This window comes from Lycium ferocissimum, chromosome 6 (genome assembly GCF_029784015.1).
Source record: "Lycium ferocissimum isolate CSIRO_LF1 chromosome 6, AGI_CSIRO_Lferr_CH_V1, whole genome shotgun sequence".
In the NCBI taxonomy this organism is placed as follows: domain Eukaryota; kingdom Viridiplantae; phylum Streptophyta; class Magnoliopsida; order Solanales; family Solanaceae; genus Lycium; species Lycium ferocissimum.
Genome location: NC_081347.1, coordinates 10,893,056 through 10,915,387, shown reverse-complemented (window position 1 = coordinate 10,915,387; position 22,332 = coordinate 10,893,056). Strand labels below are relative to the sequence as shown.

The 22,332-nt window shown below is 34.7% G+C and overlaps 2 protein-coding genes across 2 annotated transcripts; one reads left to right on the top strand and one right to left on the bottom strand.

Moving 5' to 3' along the window:
• The first annotated feature begins 6,273 nt into the window (after window positions 1-6,273).
• On the top strand, window positions 6,274-14,897 carry LOC132059308 (uncharacterized). Its single transcript, XM_059451885.1, has 5 exons — window positions 6,274-6,968; window positions 9,032-9,542; window positions 9,812-10,013; window positions 12,107-12,583; window positions 12,949-14,897. The coding sequence occupies exons 1-5, from the start codon at window positions 6,671-6,673 to the stop codon at window positions 13,459-13,461; spliced, it is 2,001 nt and encodes a 666-aa protein (XP_059307868.1). The 5' UTR covers window positions 6,274-6,670; the 3' UTR covers window positions 13,462-14,897.
• Window positions 14,898-16,621: 1,724 nt separating this feature from the next.
• On the bottom strand, window positions 16,622-22,065 carry LOC132059309 (uncharacterized). Its single transcript, XM_059451886.1, has 5 exons — window positions 21,606-22,065; window positions 19,917-20,427; window positions 19,222-19,423; window positions 17,663-18,139; window positions 16,622-17,229 (listed from the first exon to the last, which is right to left on the bottom strand). Exons 1-5 carry the CDS (start codon window positions 21,970-21,972, stop codon window positions 16,792-16,794), a joined length of 1,995 nt encoding a protein of 664 aa, XP_059307869.1. The 5' UTR covers window positions 21,973-22,065; the 3' UTR covers window positions 16,622-16,791.
• Between the last annotated feature and the right edge of the window lie 267 nt (window positions 22,066-22,332).

The following is a 22,332-nucleotide window of genomic DNA, read 5'->3' as shown; positions in this document are numbered from 1 at the left end:
AGTTACAATTTTTGTTGGGTTATTAATTAATGTTTGTGTTTAAGATTTACCTATAACTATATAAATGACCAATTATGTAGATATCTTTTGCACCATTGTCGCATAAGTTGACCCGGAAACTTTTGTACTGGTTCTTATGTGAGACATATGAACTTTTTTTTTAATAAAAGAAGTGCTCTAATATGTGCATACTCGCATTAGCTATATCTATCTATTTATCTATATTATTCTCAAAACATGAATATAAATATTGGTTGACTAAAATATTCTTCAAATATTAAACCACTTTTATGTCCTTAAGTTGTTAACTTTAACTTCTACTAGAAAAGGACAGAGTTGTCATTAAAAAGAGGTCATAATCAGTTATTGATGTAAATACAAACTCTAAATTGTCCAATCCTATCTAGTTAGAATTTATAGAGTTTATATAGGAGTTGTGTCGGTCTCTACCTTCAACGTGTGCCGTGTATGTCCTTAACTTCTGGCAAGTTCCTTCAAGAATGCCCATTAGCAAATATACGGACTCCGTAGCGTTTGGTTGAAGCTTTGCCTAATTAGCCTTGCCTAATTTTTAGAAGTTGAAATCAACTACAATTTTACCATATAAATTTAGAGCTACATAAACACGTCCTTTCTTATTGCATTGAAACATGTATTCTCTCTAAGCTATTCTCGCTTGTGAACCACATATATTTTTGTGAATCAATATTTTTTAGAAGCTTGACTAAGCATTGCTTGCAATACGTATACCAAGGACAAACTTTCCGTTCGTCTTTGTAATTTCAGAATAAATTTTTATTTGCTTTTCAAATTAAATAGTTCAATTATCTTATTATATTTATTATTTTCTATTATTACAAAAGATTACCTTTTTAAAACAGAAAAATAACCGAGGGTCAGTGACACATTGTTATTTCAGTAGAATTGTAACAGAACATGAATTTGATGGTATATACAATATGACAAAGAACCCAGTAAAAAAACTAATTGAGAGAAGAATAAATTAAGAAGGGGAAAATTAACGTGCAATTCAATGGATCGTCATAGCCTAGGCAACGTGGAATTTATAATACGATGGGATTTTCAACAGGCTTAAAAATTGAATTGGGATTAGACAACGTATAAAAATAATAATTAAACTTCAATCCATAAAAAGAAATTATACCCTTTGAAAATTAAAATACACTGCATTGCATATAAGATAAAATATGCTCAAATATTGAGCAACTTTTATACCCTTCAAAAGATATGTTATTGATCAACATATATTTCTTAAGTTGGATAAAATTGTAACAATAATAGCTTTGCCTAATTAATATTAACTTGTATGGGATTCTAATAAGTTCCGACTATGTCACGACCCAACCAGAGGATCATGACGGGCACCCGGAGCTAACCTATCAAGCACCACAACACGTACATGCATCTCATATCCATACCTGAGTGGGCCATCATACTAACTCATAAATATCATAAACTGTATTGGACATAAGCCCAAAAGATAATATACATATATGTCATCAAGATCAGCCCAAGTACACAAGCCGACAAGGCTATCAAAATGATGATACAATAAAACATAGATCGAGAAGGTCATAGGACATCTAACTGTGCATATCTGTCTACGAGCTTCTACTGGAGTGCATAACATAACAAGGATGGGCAGGATCCCGCTGTACCGATCTGTACACAAAAGGATCATACCAACTGGACTGCAACTCCGGATCAAGTGGAATCCTCTGTCCGAGAAGTCAGCCTATGAGTCTAAACCGTCTCCCTGCGGGCATGAACACAGTGTCCACAAACAAAAGGATGTCAGTACGAATAATGTACTGAGTATGTAAGGCATGAGTAACAACATAATGAAAATATGAAGATAACATAACATAAGATAGGAGAGATCAACTTGTACCTTTGAATGCCTTTTTAAGGCGGAAGTCATGCATGCTTGCTTTTTTTTTTTAAAAAAAAAAAAAAAACATTTTCATACATATATATATAATACCGTAGCCAGCCATATAGGCTCGGTGTTATCTGTATCCGGCCATATAGGCTCGGTGTTAAACGTACCCCGCCCTAACGGGACTTGGTGTGACATGTACCCGGTCACAATGGGACTCGGTGTGAATACCCAACTGATCAGTGGTTGCACTATATGTGTCGTACCCGGCCGACTATAGCGCGGCTCGGCGTGAGAAAATACATACATATATATAAAGCATGCATGAGAGCCCAAATAAAAGCTATATCAGAGTAACGTAAGGTCGGTAAACCTCCTATTATCATTATGGAGCTATCATCGTGAATATATCTCACCTCGAAGGAACAATAATCATAAGATGAGATCAACATCAATGAATAAGATCAAATACCATAAGATAAAGATCCATAATCATGAGACAATATCATCAATAATATCATAAGAGAACATCAAGAATACAAGCTTCTAGCATTTCTATGAGAGGAATCATGATGGACATCATTTGTGAAAGTTCATAACAATAAAATCATGCCTTCAGAAAGAAAGGGACAACCTTAGCATACCTTGTCGTCTCCTTAACTACTTAATGCTTATCCTCCCAAACTTGCAAATCTACATTCATGATAATTCATACCAAGGTCAAGCCATTGAAACTCTCATAAGATCAAACTAGACTAATAAATGAGCCAACGAAAATCGGACAACATTTCCCCTATATTATCTACTCCGAATCAATTCTAAAACAGCTCCTAAACATCAATAACAACATCAACAATAACGTAATCAAGATCTACATGACAAACATATACAAATATGTCCGAGACTTCCTTTGATAATCAGTCCATAAGCCAACAACATCAACATATCAAACTATGACCTTTATACTATGTCTTCCTTCACTTTAAACCATTAAAATCTTCCAAAACAACTCAATATCAGAGTTAAGATAAAGAACATAGCTTTTCCGGTCCAGAAACTCTAAATCCAAACCCTTCTTTCAAGCTTAACATCCATAACTTCAATAGCAACAATAGCTATGACTATATACGAACTAGTTTAGGATTTCTAGGTTGATCTCTGCTTAGGATGTTTATAGAAGGTTTAGGATAGTTGAGAGAGCTTGAGGGGTCTAGAAGGGTCTGATTTTTGATGAATAATGAGCCCAAGGTCATGCTCCTCTTATTTATAATCAAGAAACAAGTCTCCACCGCCTCAATTCGACGGCACCATCGACGGTACCGTCGTTATTGGACGAGCCGTCGAATTGCACAGAGGAATCATACAATTTTGTACAGGCCGTATCTTCCACTGTATGTCTCGGATTTGCGAACTGTCAGTTGCATTGGAAAGAAGACTCTCTGAACTTCAATTTACGTAGGTTATGCATTCCATAACTCCTCATATTCTAGGAGATATACCTCTCTCAAGTTGGACCAAAATTTCCTGTCCAAAATTCTGCAAAATTTTCTCAAATTTTCGACAAACTTAATTTCTTCGATTTGCTTGATCCCGGAACCTTTAGACACTTGCTTAGCACTTGTTAAGAGTATTCCTTAACCTTATAAGGGTTCCACGACCTCTCTGAGCTTACGTTAGTTTACTTACAACGTAAATGACGCGAAAATTTTCGAGGTGTAACAGACTATATATCCTGCGGTTTAAAAGATATCAATTTCATACGGACAAGAACTCATTAAACAAACATCTTATCAATATATGAAGGATTATATCGTTATATAATTCTAAAATCATTTGTTTTAAATTCATTAGCCACTGACACATGCTCAATATAAAAGTCTCTACGGAGATATTAATTTCCTTCATGTATTCTGGTTAGCAAGGTTGTTGCCTTTTATTCTTTTTAAATCTACTAAAATGTTGTGTCACTTGGTAAAGTGAAATAGAAAAACTATGAGTTCTCACCTATGAGTGAAACTTCTTGTCCCTATAATTCGTGTGAATTATTTGTGAACGAACATGCTATCATGTATATTCTTTTATTAAAATTCGTTTAACTTCTTCGGCAAACAAATGATTGATATTCTTTTAATTCTGCGTAATATAATAATTTTCAGTATAATGAAAATAAATAAAATATATGGTCACTAGCTCAATTCTTAATCTTGGGTTATTTTAGTCATAACATTCTTTCCATGTAGGTAAAAACATAAAGGATAATGGGAAGTATTAAGTGGATACGATCAAACGATATTTTTGTACCTTATAAAAGAAATAATATGTAATTTCAAATAACATCATCTAACATTTGAGAGATTGACAGGGAATAACGTTCGAGACACGTTTATAGAAACTAGTAACTTAGAAAAAACACCAATCAATATTTCTTTTTTCAAGATCAATTTTCAAATCTTATTTTCTTATTTTAATCATAACTCCTGGGCGTTTTTCTGTCATGCCTCCAACTCTTATCCAACTGTGACTCCACGAATCGTGACCAGCTAAAATGTGAGTAATGGAGGAACAAAAGTAGATGCATGAATAATCAATAATGGAGAATATTTGTTCCTATTGTTTGGGATAAATCGATGGGTGAAAAATAATAGAAATAGCTTCATCCAAGCATGTAAAATAAGCTAGTTAAACGTTGAACCCCCATAAATAAAACAAACCAATAGGCGGCAGCAGCTTAGAAACAATAAACTGCTGCGCGTGTTTCAAAATATCTAAAACTTTTTCTTTTAAAAGGTTGAAATTAATAAAAAATTTAGTTAATATTTTTCTTAAGATCTGGCGCTCACCATCGTGGTAAAAGCCGTCTTAAAGCAAGAAGCATAGTTTTATTTCTTAACCACGTATATAAAGCAAGAGCCAAAATCTACAGCTCATAGAAAGGGTGCAATTTTATTTATTAACCAAGCCCACCAAGCAAGCATAATGTTCGACCATGGCTCAGACCGGCCATTCCCCACCATCACCTGAGCCTTGCCGCAGTGGCGGAGCCATAATTTTTATTAAGGTGTGTTAAAATATAAAAAGTAAATCCACGAATAAGTCAAGAAGTGCCAATACGTAATATGTATACATAAAAAATATTTTTATCTAACTATACAGTACAATTTTCCGACGAAGGAGTGTCGACCATAGGTGGCTCCGCCACTGCCTGGCCATAGACATGATGTTGGCGTTACCTAACAAAAAATTTAATCAGTCAATAGAAGAAAAACTTGTAGTACTACTTTTGTGCAGTTCGGATTATTTAAATCTTAATTTCAATTAAATAAAGCATCCTCATGTGATTTCAATCTAAAATTGATTCTTAATAATTATAACAGAATATGAAAAATTATATTCTAAGTGTTGTTAGGCAGCTTTCTTGCAGGACTCCCTCTTTATTACATGTTGCAATTAATTCAAGGTGCCATCCATTAAACAAAACGGAAGGAATGAACGAACTTTCCTTCAAAGAGATCATTTCCTTTTTAAGCCAAAAAAAAAAAAAAAAAAAAAAAAAAAAAGAGAGAGAGAGATCATTTCCTTTGACTTTAACCAAGTTAATAGAATTTTTTTTGGTTAAAATTTATTGGAAGTACTCCTCAAAATAATACTAATAATAGTTGTCCACTTTCTAAACTGAGTAAAGAGCAGTTTTGTGCACAAAGCATCTCGCGTTAGCAGGGTTCGGGACAGGACCGCACCCAAAGAGTTTGATGTAGATAGCCCGCCGTAATGATTGTGTGTGTTCCAAACCAAGAAACAAGATTTACTTTTTAAAATTCAAATTGTTTTATTCTAGATTTTAGTCTCATATGGAATCTATTGTAGATAACACAATACTATAGAGAACATAGGAGAATGGTAATAAAAAGCCTCTTCATTTTTTTCTTTCTTGTCTGGACATAAGTACCTTATTGATAATGATAGTAAAAAGTACATTGAAGATCTTTTTAAAGAAAAAACTATTTGGAAAAAGTGATCAACCTCAAGTCTGATATGATAAAATTATTACCAATTAATATGCATCATAACAAAACTCATGGTTTCGATGCTCCTGTATCCTAGTACGTACTATCCATAGTAATTCTAGCACTATCAGATACTTTGCCTGACAAAACTAGTTTCTAATTTGTCTGCAAATACAGTTTCATAGGAAAACAAAGGGAACAAAACCATCAAAAAGAGAACAGAAAACTTCATAAAGAAACATTATTTTTTTGTCACTTTGCTCATAAATGATAAAATAAACTATTTCATGGAGCTAAATATGACCACGTTGATAAATTTCAAGTTAGAAATTAAATACTGAAGTATTGTGGAAATACCAAGTCACAATTCCTCTAGTTGTGAGGAAGTCCCGTCATCATTAATATCCCTCTAATTATTGATCTCCGAAACATGTTTCATGGAAATGGGTCAATTGGATCCTTTATGATATGAATAGAAGAAAGTGATCCTGCAAAAATATTTTGTTGTATTTTCAAATCTTTTATGTGTAAAAATAAATATAAACTAAAGATTTGTTAAAGAGCTGGATATCAGTTCTCAAAAGTTCCCACGCTGCTGATTCTCCTTTAAATACCCACAATATCCATCATCTCAAACACACTAACATACTTCAATTTCCCACGTTATCACCATATATCCTTTTCTTTTTCCATTTTCTGCTCTTATAAGTTTTGTTAAGTGGAATTTGAGCAGCACATATTGAGAGAAAACATAAGTGGCCAAAGCATGGACCACAAGAAGATCTACAATCTTGAAACTACATCTAGTAGTACTTCTTCTGTTGCTTCACATGAAGATTTGAGGAGTAGAATTGAGTCATTTCATGCGCGAGAGAACGGTATTTCTAAGAGTGCGTCTGCAGAAAAGAAACTTTCATGGCTGCGTTCTCAGATCATTGGTGCAGATGTCGATTTTGAGACACCCTTTGGGAAACGTAGGCTCACTTATGCTGATCATACTGCATCTGGAAGATGCCTTCACTTCATTGAAAACTATATCATTAATAATGTCCTTCCTTTCTATGGTATGTTTTTCTTTTACTAGTCACTTGGTAGTCGTTGCATATCTCAAGATTATTTAAGTACAAAACGACATAATATATTTCTAATTTGGATTGCAACAACAACAACAACAACAACATACCCAGTGAAATCCCACAATGTGGGGTCTGGGGAGGGTAAAGTGTATGCAGACCTTACCTCTATCTCGGAAGGTAGAGGGGTTGTTTCCGAAAGATCCTCGGCTCAAGAGAACGCGTGATCAAAAAAAGTTAGATACAGACAAGGAGAGCAAAGTAGTATTAAAATGAAAATAGCAAGAGCGACAAAGCTACGATAAAGCAGCCTGAAAAAAGAAAAAGAAAAAGGCAGTAGCTATCACAGATTAATAAGGTAAAAGGTAGGAATTACAATCGATATACAAAAGCAAATGCTAATCACACTACAAGAAATAACAGAATGTAACAGAAGTCGAAGGGCAAGAAACTATACAAGTACTACTACGACTACTACTATGGTCCTTCTAAATCTAATTTGATTGGATTATAAACTAGAAATTTCTTTTGCTAATTAAAAAGTTTTATTTATCAAAGTAGGAAATATGTACACAGTTACTCTAGGTGCAACTGGACAGAATGCCCCAGCTTGCACCAGTTCAAAACTATCAACTTCACACACCTAACATACAGGGTAGAAATCTAAAGATTTTAAGACACTAGCTAGATGTGGATGTTTGGTTCCTCTGAAATGGACTTGTTGGATCACCTGTTGATGATACTGCTGCTCCTTTGCTTCTCTTTTCAGAACACCATATAATTCCTTTCTTGCCACACATAGTAAACAGATTCTTGCCGAAAAATTACAATGATTTTCAAAGTTAAAATTATTTTATTATGTATATATAGTAGATGTACCCCCCGACTTCTTCGTAAACAGATGCTGCTATAGCCATTTGAAACACTTCTGTCCGGCCATTCTTCTCATTGAAATGAGCCACTGCCCAGTTGACTTCTTCATTCCAAGGCAAAGCTTGTCTCTGGATTCCCATCTTAGAAATTTAAGGATGCAAAAGATTAGTGTTGTCTTTCTTATTTGAATTTTTTTGATACTGGTATAAACTCTAACGTTAATGCTCCGTAGTCGGTACCAAGATGGTACTGAAAAGGTAACACAAACTGGACTTGTCCAAATTACATCACAAAAGACTCTAGCAAGTCCAGAAAATCCAACACATCAATTGCAAAAGACCCACTATTCCAAAACAATAAATTTTGAATACATTTAAATTTTAACCATTCCTTCTTCCCATCAAAGCATCTTTTATTCATTTTTAGCCATATAGTCAATGCTATACAGATAGTTTATACAATAGTATTCCCTACAATAGAACCTTGTGATCCTGCTTTTCCCCGGACCCCGCGCATAGCGGGAGCTTAGTGCACCGGGCTGTCCTTTTATTCTCTACAAGACATAAGTTTTTAGCATAACAGCAGTTACAATATACTTTTAAAAGGGCCAAATACATAGATGACCCTTTAAACTTGTCCGGATATTTCGTCTAACCATCTAAGCACAACCTATTCCCATTTGAACACTTTATTAACTCTACTAAAACTATGTCATTTAGACACAAATTTGACAATTTTAAACCACATATAGTGTGTGAATACAACTCAAACCACATAGACACATAAAAGCTAAGCTTCGTACAATCAATTTACTAGGGACCTGGAAAGAAATTAAAATTCATCAAGCAGATCTACAAAATATAAACTCCAACTAACATCGCTCCAAAATTCAGAAGAGAAGAATCATGGATGTGGTGGTGGAGGATGAAGTAGATGGAGAGAGAAGTCCTTTTTTTGTTTTTACCCCTTCTTTGACACCTTTCCTTATGACCCGCCTGAACAATAACATGTCACACTCTCACAATGACATGAAAGCAAGCGTTCAAATAGTCATAGGCAAAGTTCAGGTGGCCAGGTGAACTATTTGGACAAGTTTAGGGGGCCATCTATGTATTTGGCCTTTAAAAAACGAAAATAAAATGCAGTGTCACAACATTAACTCTTGTTATTCTTTTGTACAGGCAACAGTCATACTAGCGACAGTTACGTGGGATACCAGACTACAAAATTGGTGCATGACGCAGCAGCTTACGTGAAGAAATGCTTAGGGGGAGGAGAAAAAGATGCAATTATATTCTGTGGTTCTGGTTCTACTGCTGCCATTAAAAGGCTTCAAGAAGTCATGGGGATTTCAGTCCCTTCTATCCTAAGAGAAAAAGTACTCTCAAAATGCTTCCCCAAAGAAACCAAAGAAAGATGGGTAGTCTTTGTTGGACCTTATGAGCATCACTCAAACATCCTTTCATGGAGACAAAGTTTGGCAGAGGTTGTGGAGATTGGTTTGGATGATAATGGCTTAGTAGATATGGAAGCCTTGAGGGTTCAGCTTGAGTACTACAAGTCTACAAATAGGCCACTGTTGGGCTCATTCTCAGCTTGTAGTAATGTCACCGGAACTTACTCAGATACAAGAGCCATTGCTCGTCTTCTTCACAAAAATGGAGCCTTTGCTTGCTTTGATTTCGCGTCAAGGTATGCTAATTTTGTGAGGATATCTGTTAGATTTAAGTTCTATGCAGTGACAATGCAAAAAAAAAACTATTTGTACACATAATCAGGTCATACTTAAAGTAATTACAAGTAAATCTCTATGATAAATATTAGCTGGTAACCTATGTTTTATAGTGTAAAACATCTTTATATTGTCTGTATTAAATTAAATCCTATTTGTTATCCTTTGCTTTACTTCTTAGTTTCCAATATTGGTTATTTATTATTTTTTATTTGTTGTCATCTTGCAGTGCTCCTTATGCAAAAATAGACATGAGTTCAGGAGAAATTGATGGGTATGATGCTGTTTTCCTTAGTCCCCACAAGTTTCTTGGAGGGCCAGGGACGCCTGGAGTCCTTCTAATGAACAAGGCACTCTACCGGTTGAGAACTTCACCTCCATCAACTTGTGGTGGAGGGACTGTTGATTTTGTCAACCCCTTTAATGAAAAGGTATGTCTGTTTAATATAATGTCTTTTTCTTTCTTTTTCTTCTTGATGTCCTCTTCACCTTCAGTTTCTTTGTGTCAATCATGAAATTTAGATTGATATGGCTGCTGTTTTGCTCATAAAATATTCCAATAACTTAATAGATGAGTTTGACTGCCATTTTTACCGTAAGCAGAAATTGGGTTGTTGTCATTTTTCCTTTCAAAAGAAATAGATACTTGTGAAAGTTGATCTAGGGATAGAGACTAAATAATTAAGTCAACAAAGAATTTCAGGCTGCAAAACTATTGGACTTCTAAGTTCCAATCATTTTAATTGACTTGACTTAGATTTAGTGGTACCAAGGTATAAATTCCAACAACCAAACTCTAAATCCACAATTACCCTTTATTCAAATGATAACTAGTTACTCAAAGCTAAAAGATAAATCATTTTCTCTTCTAATTATAATGTTATCTTACGTTTAAGTTTAGCAATTTGTATTTACAGCGAATAATTAACTCTTCTTACACGGTTTTTTTGTTGCACCCAAGGGTGTGTGGCTTAGTGATCAATGAAGTGGGTTGAGAACGTGAGATCTCTCAAGTTCAAATAAAGAGACAAAATATTAGGTGATTTCCGTATATGTAGCTTTGGTGTACATGTAAGTCCGTAAGTACCTATTGCTGGTGGGAGTGGGAGGTGGCAAGTATCTTTTAACTCTTCTCACACGCCGTAGAGCCGTCAAAATGGGCTTGGCCCTTAGGCACCAATTTACTATAAGGATAGGGTTGGTAAGATTATTTAAGCCCATTTAAACCGAGGCTTATAAGCCCGGCCCAAGTTAGCCGCCGGGCCCTTCGAGGCTTGACCGAGGCCGCCCCGTGGGCAAAAATCTATTTAGATTAAATTAAAAATTTAAGAGAATATAGTGAAAAAAGAAGCAAAAAATAGGAAAAGTAATTACAAATAAGTTTTAATATTTACACAATACTTTACTCACCGGGCGTTAAATCCTAATCACCAAGCATAGAAGTTGTATTCATGATTGAAAATTTAATTTTAACTTAAAATTTAAAAGAAAATAAAAAAAGAAGTAAAAAGTAGGAATAGTGATTATCAAATTAGTCTTAGTATCGTACAATACTTTTTCTCAGTTAGCGTTAAATCCCTATTACTAAATTCTTAATCACCAAATGTACCCTAATACTAAAATTTCTAATCACCACGTATAAAAATTGCATCCATCATGAACTTGTCAAATTTGTTACTCAAATTAGTAGCCGAGCTTTTTACCAAATTCAAAGTGGTAATATTATTAAGCGAATTTAAATACTACCGATTAGTTTTCGAAACATGGTTATTTGATAATTATAAACTAATTAAATTTGCATATGGCTGTAGACGAAGATGGAGATGTTAATTTATCACAAATGGATTCAAATGTGCTTGACAATGTATAGGTGTTGAATATGTTGTAAGTTGTCGTAGAATTATGTACTTCCACATAATCATATATTAGAAATGTTAACAAATTGGTATATACTTAAATGTTAGAATTTAAATTGAAAAAAAAAAATCTTATAAAAAATAACGAAAAAAAATGAAAGGGTTTGCTTCGCCCATGACCGCTTGTATAGGGGTTGGGCTAGCCATTTTAAGGCCCATTCAAATGAAGGGCCGGCCCGTCCCAGCCCATCAAATTCCTTGGCCCATGAGGCTTGGGTTGGGTTGGGCTGGGCTGGCCCGTTTTGACAGCTCACATGCAAGTACATCACCATTTCTCATTAATTATGTTCTTAGTCGGTCACAAGATGGGCACTATGCAAGTTTGCATAGGGTAATAATACCGTATCATCCTGAATCCTTAAATTAAGAAGAGAAAAACTAGTATAAAATTCAACTTCTAGGCTCTAGATTATGTAAACCATGCTAAACTTGTTGTGGTCATTCTAGATAATTATGGAGAAGAAATTATAAATTTTTCTAACAATTTGAAACGTTTCTTGTTTGACTTCAGGAAATGTTTATCTTTCTATATGTTTATTTCTCTCCTTTTCTAGCTCTGCGATGATTCTGAAGCTAACAGACACTTGATATGAACAACTTCTTACCAGGACACACTCTATGTGAAGAACATTGAAGAAAGGGAGGATGCAGGAACACCTCCAATCATCCAGAAAGTGAGAACAGCTCTTGCATTTTGGGTGAAAGAGTTCATAAGTCACAAAGTAATTGAAAGAATGGAGGACACCTACATTGATATTGCACTACAAAGGCTTCTCCAAAACCCTAACATATGGGTTTTGGGAAATGTAACAGCCAAGAGACAAGCTGTGCTTTCTTTTCTCATCTATACCACCACTTACTCTTCATCAAGTGATAGCAATGGTGAGGAAAGCGAGCTTGACCTATGGACAGAAACAGGGATCAAAAGAGATAAGCCTCTTCATGGTCCTTTCGTCGCTAAGCTGCTTAATGACCTATTTGGTATTCAAGCTAGAGGAGGATGTGCTTGTGCGAGACCCTATGGACATAGCTTGCTCAAGGTTGATGAACCTCATTCTCTTGCCTTCAGAGATGCAATTGAAATGGTGAGTCCCCATAAATGTAGTCTGATTCACTAAGTTTTTGACACTCAATTTCTAGATGTTTGACACTCCATTTCTAGATGTGTCATATTTGCTAAAATATGTTTCGGATGCAAATATTTTGCTGACAAGTTTATGCTAAGCTGATCATAAACTAGCTCTCTCCCCTCATCATGGTATTTTTAGCATCCAAGAACTTGTCGAGTTCACAGCAGTTTTCATCACTCACCCTTATTAAAAAAGAATATAAAAACATTCAATTTTAAGTGCTGATCTTGATAGAATTTCGTTTTGATTGCATTTAATGTTAATGTCTTAAGTAAAGGTACTAATACATTGTTTGACATAATTTACCTTTAACTTGACAGGGCTATACTGGAGTGAAGCCTGGATGGACAAGGGTCAGCTTCCCCTACTACATGTCCAAGGAAGAATTTGAGTTCATTCTAGCAGCATTAGAATTCATATCTATGTATGGACAAAGGTTCCTCCCTTTGTATCATTTCAATTGGAGGAGTGGTGCCTGGACTTTCAAGAAAAAAGCTTTCAATTGTAACCTTTGCTGCTCACAAATGATGAAGGTATTGAACACAGGTTGCCAGGTCACAAAAGAAAACAACCATGGAAGAGGAAGCACTACTAGAGAAGTTCTTGTTTACAAGTATGTAAAGTACCTTGAGAAAGCCAAGCGCATCGCTAAAGGTTGCTATGACAAAAAAGAAAACAACCATGGAAGAGGAAGCACTACCAAAGGTCTTGTTTACAAGTATGTAAATTACCTTGAGACGGCCAAGCGCATTGCTAGCCTCCTTCACAAGTTCCCACCTCGACGGCCGATACCTAAAGAAATAGACCCCAATCTTGTACCCTTTAGAGTCTGAAGAGCATTAGTTTGTTCTGATCTTTCACCAATATGATCATACGCTTGTCCAGTGAGGTGCCAAAGAAGGTCTTGTTTACATGTATGTAATACCTTGAGAAAGCCAAGCGCATCGCCAGTGTTATCAAAAGCGAAAAGCGCAAAAAAGCTCTATGGTCAGCTGGGGCTTTAAGCGCAAAGCGCAAATAAAGCGGGGGCTTTACTGGCGCAAAAATACAAACATATATATATATATATATATATATATATATATATATGTTTAGTCCAAGACTAACAATAATACGCATGAATAACAAATATATGGACAAAGAAATCATAAAAACATTACGCTAAAGTGCAATATCAATTATCTAGTGTCATCTCTTCAAAAGAGGCTAACTGGCAAGGAACAGTATGTCTTAGAGCCTTGATGATGACACCTGAAGCACACATAAAGTGAGGCGAAGCGTTCAACATGTTTTGAGCCTTGCTTCAGGGCTTAAGCGCGCTTTAAGCGCCCCTTTGACAACACTACGCATCGCTATAGGTTGCCATGACACAAAAGAAAACAACCATGAAGCACTACCAAAGGTCTTGTTTACAAGTATGTAAGGTACCTTGAGACAGCCAAGCACATTGCTAGCCTTCTTCACAAGTTCCCACGTCGACGGCCGGAACCTAAAGAAGTAACCCCAATCTTGTACCCTTAGAGTCTGAAGAGCATTAGTTTGTTCTGATCCTTCTCCAATATGATCATACACTTGTCTAGTGCCTGGTTGGCAATTCAAAGTTGACATGTAATAAACTGAAACAACAAGAAGGCAACAACAACATACCTAGTGTAATTTCACAGGTGGGGTCTGAAGAGGGTAGAGTGTATGCAGAGTCGCAGACCCTAACCCTACCTCGTGGAGAAAGAAAGGCTGTTCCCGAAATACCCTTAGCTCGAGTGACATTTCATAAATATTCTGTTAAAGGAAAATCAAAATAACGGTTCTAGTCATATGAATTATTAGTTCAACACAACTATAACAATGTGTTACTGTTACAGATCAACTTAGTATATTTGATCTTCAATTAAATCAAATTTGCAGCTTCAATCCAATCATTGATCAACAAAAATGAATATGAGTTCTGTTAAAAGTCAATGTTTCCTCTTGCAACTACTCATTAGCACTTCTATCAAAAATAACATGAAGATTAACCCATTGGAAAAAGAACAAAGACAGCTTTTCAAATGAAACAGAGAGGAAGAAGTACAACTTGATGTTGTTTCAAATGGCTATGTTGTCATATCTTCAGAGTTACTCCAACAATAGCTCCTAAAAGTTTTGCTGCACTATCAAAACTCTTGACACGGAAGAAGTTATTTGCATCTAGTAATGCGCAATTGCTACCTAATTTTTACGTGCACAACCTGTAAACAAGTTTGGTGAATCCCAGAACCGCTTCAAATAAACATTAAAAGCAAAATTCTACTGGAATGGACTCCGGTGCAAACGAAATTTGATACAGGAACACTTCTTTGCAGCTTCAATCCAATCATTGATAGACAAAAATAGAACATTAGTTTTGTTAAATGTCAATTTTGTGACTACTCATTAGCAATTCGACCGAAACAACATGAAGATTAAACCACGGGTAATAGATCAAGTACAGCTTTCAAATGAAACGGAGAGGAAAAATTACAACTTGATGTTGTTTCAAATGGCTACCAATTTCGTACATGCACAACCCACAAACAAAGTTGGTGAAGCCCAAAATCTCTCCAATTAATTTTATTTATTTTTTAAATCCGGTGCAAACGAAATTTGATTGTGGTACACTAATTTAGTTTACAATTTAATTTGCCATTCAGAGAAACAAATTACAGTTACCAGTTAGATTGTTGGAGGTGATGCAAGGAGCTTTGATGACATCACCAGTTAGATTTTACATGAAAAACGAAAATGCAAATGGCAATGGCAATTTCTACTTGGAACAAGTGTATATGGGGACAGATGTATTACTGACATTCGCCAACTCTTCTCAACAATTTTCTCCTTTCACGATTTAGTGATTCATTTTAGGCTTTTCGATATATTACACCCTTATATAGTATGGCTTAATTTAAAAAATCTAAAATATTTGAGGTGAAACAATATAATATTAAAGTAAAATGAAAAATAAGAAATTCTTATATATCGAACATTATTATAATAATAAGCACAGGAGAGAATTGATTTACTTTTTAAATTTTAACCTTATCATTAATTAACTATTTCTCAAACTTATTGGAGTAATACTAATAAAATTTAGATTTTAAAAACATAATAAATATGGAACAAAGAAATGTTTTATATGGTTTGCAATACTTGTATCGGCATGTGATACTACAATCAGGGGCGAATTAATGGAATTGATGGCGTAAAATCAAATCTTACTAAGATGTCTCAAATATATTCAATAAAACTAACTTCTGCGTACGTCACACGTGCATCTCTTGCGCCCCACGTCCATCCCATGTCAATTAGTAAAAACATATTAAAATTACATATATATTGTTGTTAAAAATGTGTGAGGTATACATCTAAAATCAAAGGAAATTAATGCAGGCTCAAAATGATAAAAGATGATCCTATTTCAGCAGACTTGATAGTTAAATCCAAAATTATTAGACATGTTTAAACTTGAAACGGTTGTTTCTTAAAATAGTTTGCTGAGCATAGGAGACTACTGCTATGGACTATTTTCTAGCTAATATCTTTTTAAGAAAAAAAGATCTATACACCTAACACTACTTTTAGTAAATATTGGAAAATGGGCCCCCAAAAATTTAGGGGCCTAAAGCACTTGCCTAATTAGTGGCTTGTTTATAATTGAAGATTAATATTTAGAGATATAATTAAATAAATAAAAATTTGCTCTCTAACAACATAAATTTTTATATAAGATGGTCACACAGTTCAATATGCAGAGTATCAGAGCAGACAGAGGTTCTGAGGGTTTGAATCTCACTACCACACAATATCAAGCTACCATGTGAGAGCGTATATAGGTCGCATATGAGGGGGCGTGTTAAAAATAGTAGTGAGTAATTAAAAATATGTTCTCTCTAGTATTTTAAGTTTTTAGACGAAATTATCACACTTCAAACACTTGAACACAATATGTTATGTACTCAATCGAGTAATACAAGAAGATGTAATAAATCAATAATAAATAGGATAGAAACCACTATTTTTCAATAAAAGTTTTATACTCATACCATCTTTAGTTTATTACATATCAAATTCAAATTTGCCCAACTAGACATTGGACAAAGTTTAATACCATATATATTATTTGAGACAGAGAGTAGAGCTAATGCAGTTCAGACTCTAAAGGACACAAGATTAGTGTCTAGTTCCTCAGGTATTGGGCGCTGATGTGGGAACTTAGGAAGGAGGCTAGCAATGCGCTTGGCTGTCTCAAGATACTTTACATACTTGCAGATAAGGCCTTCTTTGTTATTAATGCATCCTTCTTTTGTGTCATTATGACAATTACCACCACCTAGGTTCAATTCCTTCATCATTGGTGAGCCACAAAAGTTGCAATTGTGATCCCTCCCTGCCATAAGTGCCTCCTTCAAAGCTTTCTTTTTGAAAGTCCAAGCACCACTCCTCCAATTGAAATTGTACAAAGGGAGGAATCTTTGTCCATAAATTGATATGAATTCTAGTGCTGCTAGAATGAACTCAAATTCTTCCTTGGACATATAGTAGGGAAAGCTTATCCTTGTCCACCCTGGCTTCACTCCGGTAAAGCCCTGACATGTCAAAAGATAACTATCAGGTCACCTAAAAGATAATTTTATATAATAGTTCATAAAAAGTGTGATCGGTAACCTCAAAGATAAGGCGTGTTACCTACTACAACATGTTAAAATATATTTCATATGTCCCATTCCATGTCCTTTTTAGTTTGTCAAAAAAAATGATATCCTTCCACACTTAAAAATAGTTTTAATTTTAAATATCCCATTTTACTCTTTAATGACGTGATTTTATTGTTCATAGAATTGTTTATGGTATGTTTTAGACCACATGGTTTAGATATCATTCTTTTTTTCTTAAACTCTGTATCCAGCCAAACACCTATGACCTATTACATAAATTGAGCCAGATAAAGTAGTAGTATTATAAAATTTCTTTTATATTGTCAGTATATATAGGTTGAATCTATTATTTATGGAGACTCACCATTTCAATTGCATCTTTGAAGGCAAGAGAGTGAGGTTCATCAACCTTGAGCAAGCTATGCCCATAGGGCCCTGCACAAGCACACCCTCCTCTAGCTTGAATACCAAATAGGTCATTCAGCAGCTTAGCAACAAAAGGGCCATGAAGAGGCTTATCTTTCTTGTCTCCAGTCTCTCTCCATAGGTAAAGCTCATTGCCTTCACCATTGCCATCACTTAGTGAAGAGTAAGTTGTGGTATAGATGAGAAAAGAAAGCACAGCTTGTCTCTTGGCTGTTACATTTCCCAAAATCCATATATTAGGGTTTGGGAGAAGCCTTTGCAGTGCAAGCTCAATGTAGGTGTGCTCCATTCTTTCAATTACTTTGTGACTTATGAATTCTTTCACCCAAAATGCTAGAGCTGTTCTCACCTTCTGGATGATTGGCGGTGTTCCAGCATCCTCCCTTTCTTCAATATTATCCACATAGAGGGTGTCCTAGTAATTTTATTGTATATCAAGAATCATTAATTTAGCTTTAGAATTATAATGAAAGCCAAACAGAGGATCAAAGAAAATTATAACATGGCTAGATATTTAAATATCTATTAGGTAATCAGTGGAAGAAGAGAGCACTTAACTCAATTTAGAGTTTGGTTGTTGGAAATTGGAATTCACATCATGGTAACTACCAATAAATCTAAGTCACAAAAATCTAGAAGTACAACAATTTGCAGTCTGAAATTCTTTGTTGACTTATTAGTCTAGCTCTATACCTATATCAACTGCCACAAGTACTATTGTTTTTGGAAGGAAAATGACAAGAACCCCATGACACAAATAAATGGCAGTCAAATTCATCTGTCAAGCTATTTGGACAAATTGAGCAAAAAGTGTTTAAACAAATAGTACAAAGTTTCATAGTTGACACAGATAAAGCAAAGGTGAAAAGGACATCATGATGACTAAGAAAGAAAATGACAACACAAAAACTTTCATTAGTAGTAAATTAAACTATACTAATAGAGTCACAAATAATCCACATTAATAATATATATGCTTAAGAAGAAGTCGACTACAAATATGAAGCTGAAGTATTTGATTCAAAGCTCTAGCAGAAGACATGAAGCAGTGGAATTCAAGCACTGCTTCACAGAAGCAAACAGAATTGCTGATTACTTTGCTAAACTAGCTGCTACCAGTGGAAATGAAACCTTATATACTTCCTATCAACTATTGTCTCAGGAAGTTAAAGGTTTAATTCAACTGGATAAATGGAGATTTCCTTCAATGAGAAGAAGATATGACAAATGTAATTTTTTGTAAGTTGAAGTTTCATAATTTTTAGAAAGAGGGATGGAACTTGTATAGGCTAAATCCTCCCTGTGTAAGCTTTTGTGCTGATAACAATTGGTTAGAGGTTCGGTCCATGTCGCCCTCTAACATATGTAACTTTTTGTGCATTAATAGACATGGTAGGGGTCAAATTAAAGCCTAACCCCCCACTCCTAAGGGATCACAACCTAAGGAGATGGCTTATTAAAGACATATATAATTATATATATATATATATCCTTTACCTTTTCATTGTAGGGATTGACAAAATCAACAGTACCACCCCCACAAGTGGATGGAGGTGAAGTCCTCAATCGATAGAGTGCTTTGTTCATTACAAGGATTCCAGGTGTGCCTGGCCCTCCAAGAAACTTGTGAGGACTAATAAAAACAGCATCATATCCATCAATTTCTCCTGATCTCATCTCTATTTTTGCATACGGAGCACTGCAAGATGACAACACATGAAAAATATTAAGTACACAAAATTGGTAAGAAGTAAAAGTACATTAGGAAAAGAAAAATCCTTCAAAAAATTAGCATATGGATTTAACTTAGATCCACCAGTGACAGAACCAAAAATTTAAATAAGGAATTTAGGAAAAAACATTATACGTAATATTTGAACTTATTCAAGGGGATTCAACAATTTATACATGTAATACACAACATTAAATTCTTATCCTTCTTGCATTATATTTTTCGTCGAACGGGATTCAATTGAACCCCTTCACTAAGGTATCTACACCTATGATATCGACCTACAGTTTTTTTTTTTTAACACTATATCGATATATTTTAACACATTTAAAGGTAACATGTCTTATTTTCCAGGTTATTAATCTCAGTTTTCATAGATTAATTATCTTTTAAGTGGAAACATTTATAATTATGTACGTACTGTCAGTATTTAAAAGTTAGTTAAACTCAATTAGCATACCTCGCAGCGAAATCAAAGCAAGCAAAAGCTCCATTTTTGTGAAGAAGACGGGCGATGGCTCTCGTATCAGAGTAAGTCCCAGTCACATTACTACAAGCTGAAAATGAACCCAACAATGGCCTATTTGTAGACTTGTAAAACTCAAGTTGAACCCTCAAAGCTTCCATGTCGACAAGGCCATTATCGTCCAAACCAATTTCAACAACCTCAGCTAAACTTTGTCTCCATGAAAGGATGTTAGAGTGATGTTCATAAGGTCCAACAAAGACTACCCATCTTTCTTTGGTTTCATTGCGGAAGCATTTTGTGAGTATTTTTTCTCTTAGGATAGAAGGGACAGAAATGGCCATAACTTCTTGGAGCCTTTTAATGGCAGCAGTAGAACCAGAACCACAAAATATAATTGCAACTTCTTCTCCTCCTCCTAAGCATTTCTTCACGTATGCTGCTGCTTCATGCACTATTTTTGTTGTTTGGTATCCCACGTGACTGTCACTAGTGTGACTATTGCCTGAAGTACAATAGTCATAGAAATTGTCATGCATGAAAATTATTTGAAATAATTTTTTCAACTGTAAATATGTACTAATTTGTTTTACAATTTCATCCATGCATCATTTTAACTTCAATTTGAAATGGAAATTTTGAAGTTTGAAAAACTGGTTTGAGGAATATTTCAAGTAAAATATAATTTTCAACTCATATATAAAACTTCAACGTTTCTTTTCCAAGTGAATCACATGTCTAAACATAACAGTTATCCTTTTCCAAATAGCCTTTTTCTACTTCAACAGTGACATACTCCTTTTTTTTTTTGTCAAACTTCAACCAATATTATTGATGTTTCTCAATCAAATACCAACATATAAAATAAAATTGATAGTATAATAAAAGGATTTTTTTTTCCTTTATTTCACCTGGGGTTTGATATTTGCTTTGGAGGCTGACTAATAGGCTTGTGCATGAATCGGTTCGGTTCGGTTTTGGCCGTCGTCGAATTGAAATTCCGAATTTCGACTTTCTAAAATTCTCAACCAAACTCAATCCATTATAGGTTCAATTCGATTCATTTTTTTATTATTTCGGTTCGGTTACACAAATCGATTTATTCGGTTTGTTCGAAATTTAAACAAGCAACCATTTTCATTTAGTTTTAGAGCAAACATAACCAAAAATAATGAGATCCTACATTTGCAGCCTTAACCAACACATTAACCAAGAATATTAGGTCTAGGAAATATTAGGATTTGGCCCTGTGGTATAAAATATAAAGTATTAACTATTAAGTATATTAGGTCTAGGAAATATTAGGATTTGGCCCTGTGGTATAAAATATAAAGTATTAACTATTAAGTGTATTAGAGTACTATTAGTCATTAGTGATATATATCCAATTCGGTTTGTTCGGTCGGTTCGATTTATAAGTTGTACTCAACCGTATTAGAACCAAGAAACCATAATATTTGACAATTGAATTTGTAAACCGAAATCGAATTTTATTATCCAAATTGAATTATCCGAATTGCTTCGAATCTGTTCGGAAATTCGGTTAAACCGATTTGTGCACAGGCCTACCGACTAATTCGAATTTACGTCGGAACTCCGAATCCTATATATCGAAGGATAGAAGAGAGTAATAATTAATTATCACTCCGCCATGACTTTTGATGGTAATAAAAGGAAACTTACCATAGAAAGGAAGGACATTATTGATGATATAGTTTTCAATGTAGTGAAGGCATCTTCCGGAGGCAGTGTGATCAGCATAAGTGAGCCTACGTTTCCCAAAGGGTGTCTCAAAATCCACATTTTCACCAACAATCTGAGAACGTAGCCAAGAAAGTTTCTTTTCTGCAGATTCACTCTTAGAAACAGCTTTCTCTCTCACATGAAATGACTGAATTCTACTCCCCAAATCTTCATGTGAAGCAACAGAGGAAGCATTACTAGAACTTGTTTCAAGAATATTACTATTATGATAGTTCTTAGCCTTGTTGTGGTCTATGCTTAATTGGCCTCTTATGTTTTCTCTCAATATTGACTGCTCAAATTCCATGCTGATCAAAAGTAAGACAACAAAATGGAGGAAAGTAAAAATAAAAGGAAGGCTTAGAGAGGTGACAAAGTGTTAAGAAGAAGAAAGTGCGTTTGAGATGATGGAAAATGAGAGTATTTATAGGAGAAACTTGGTGGAGACTTTCGAAGATGAATAATTAGACGGATAATGATGAAATAAACTAGGAAAATATTTATTTTTTTTGGGCTGACAAATGCCTTAAATTAAAGTGTGGAGACCAGATTCGAAGTATACTTGACCAACTTGAGGCATTGTGACGTTATTTTCCACGATACTTCAATCGTTTTACATGTTACAATAGTTCAGATGTACACCAAATTAAAGGTGTCTGAGTTTCGG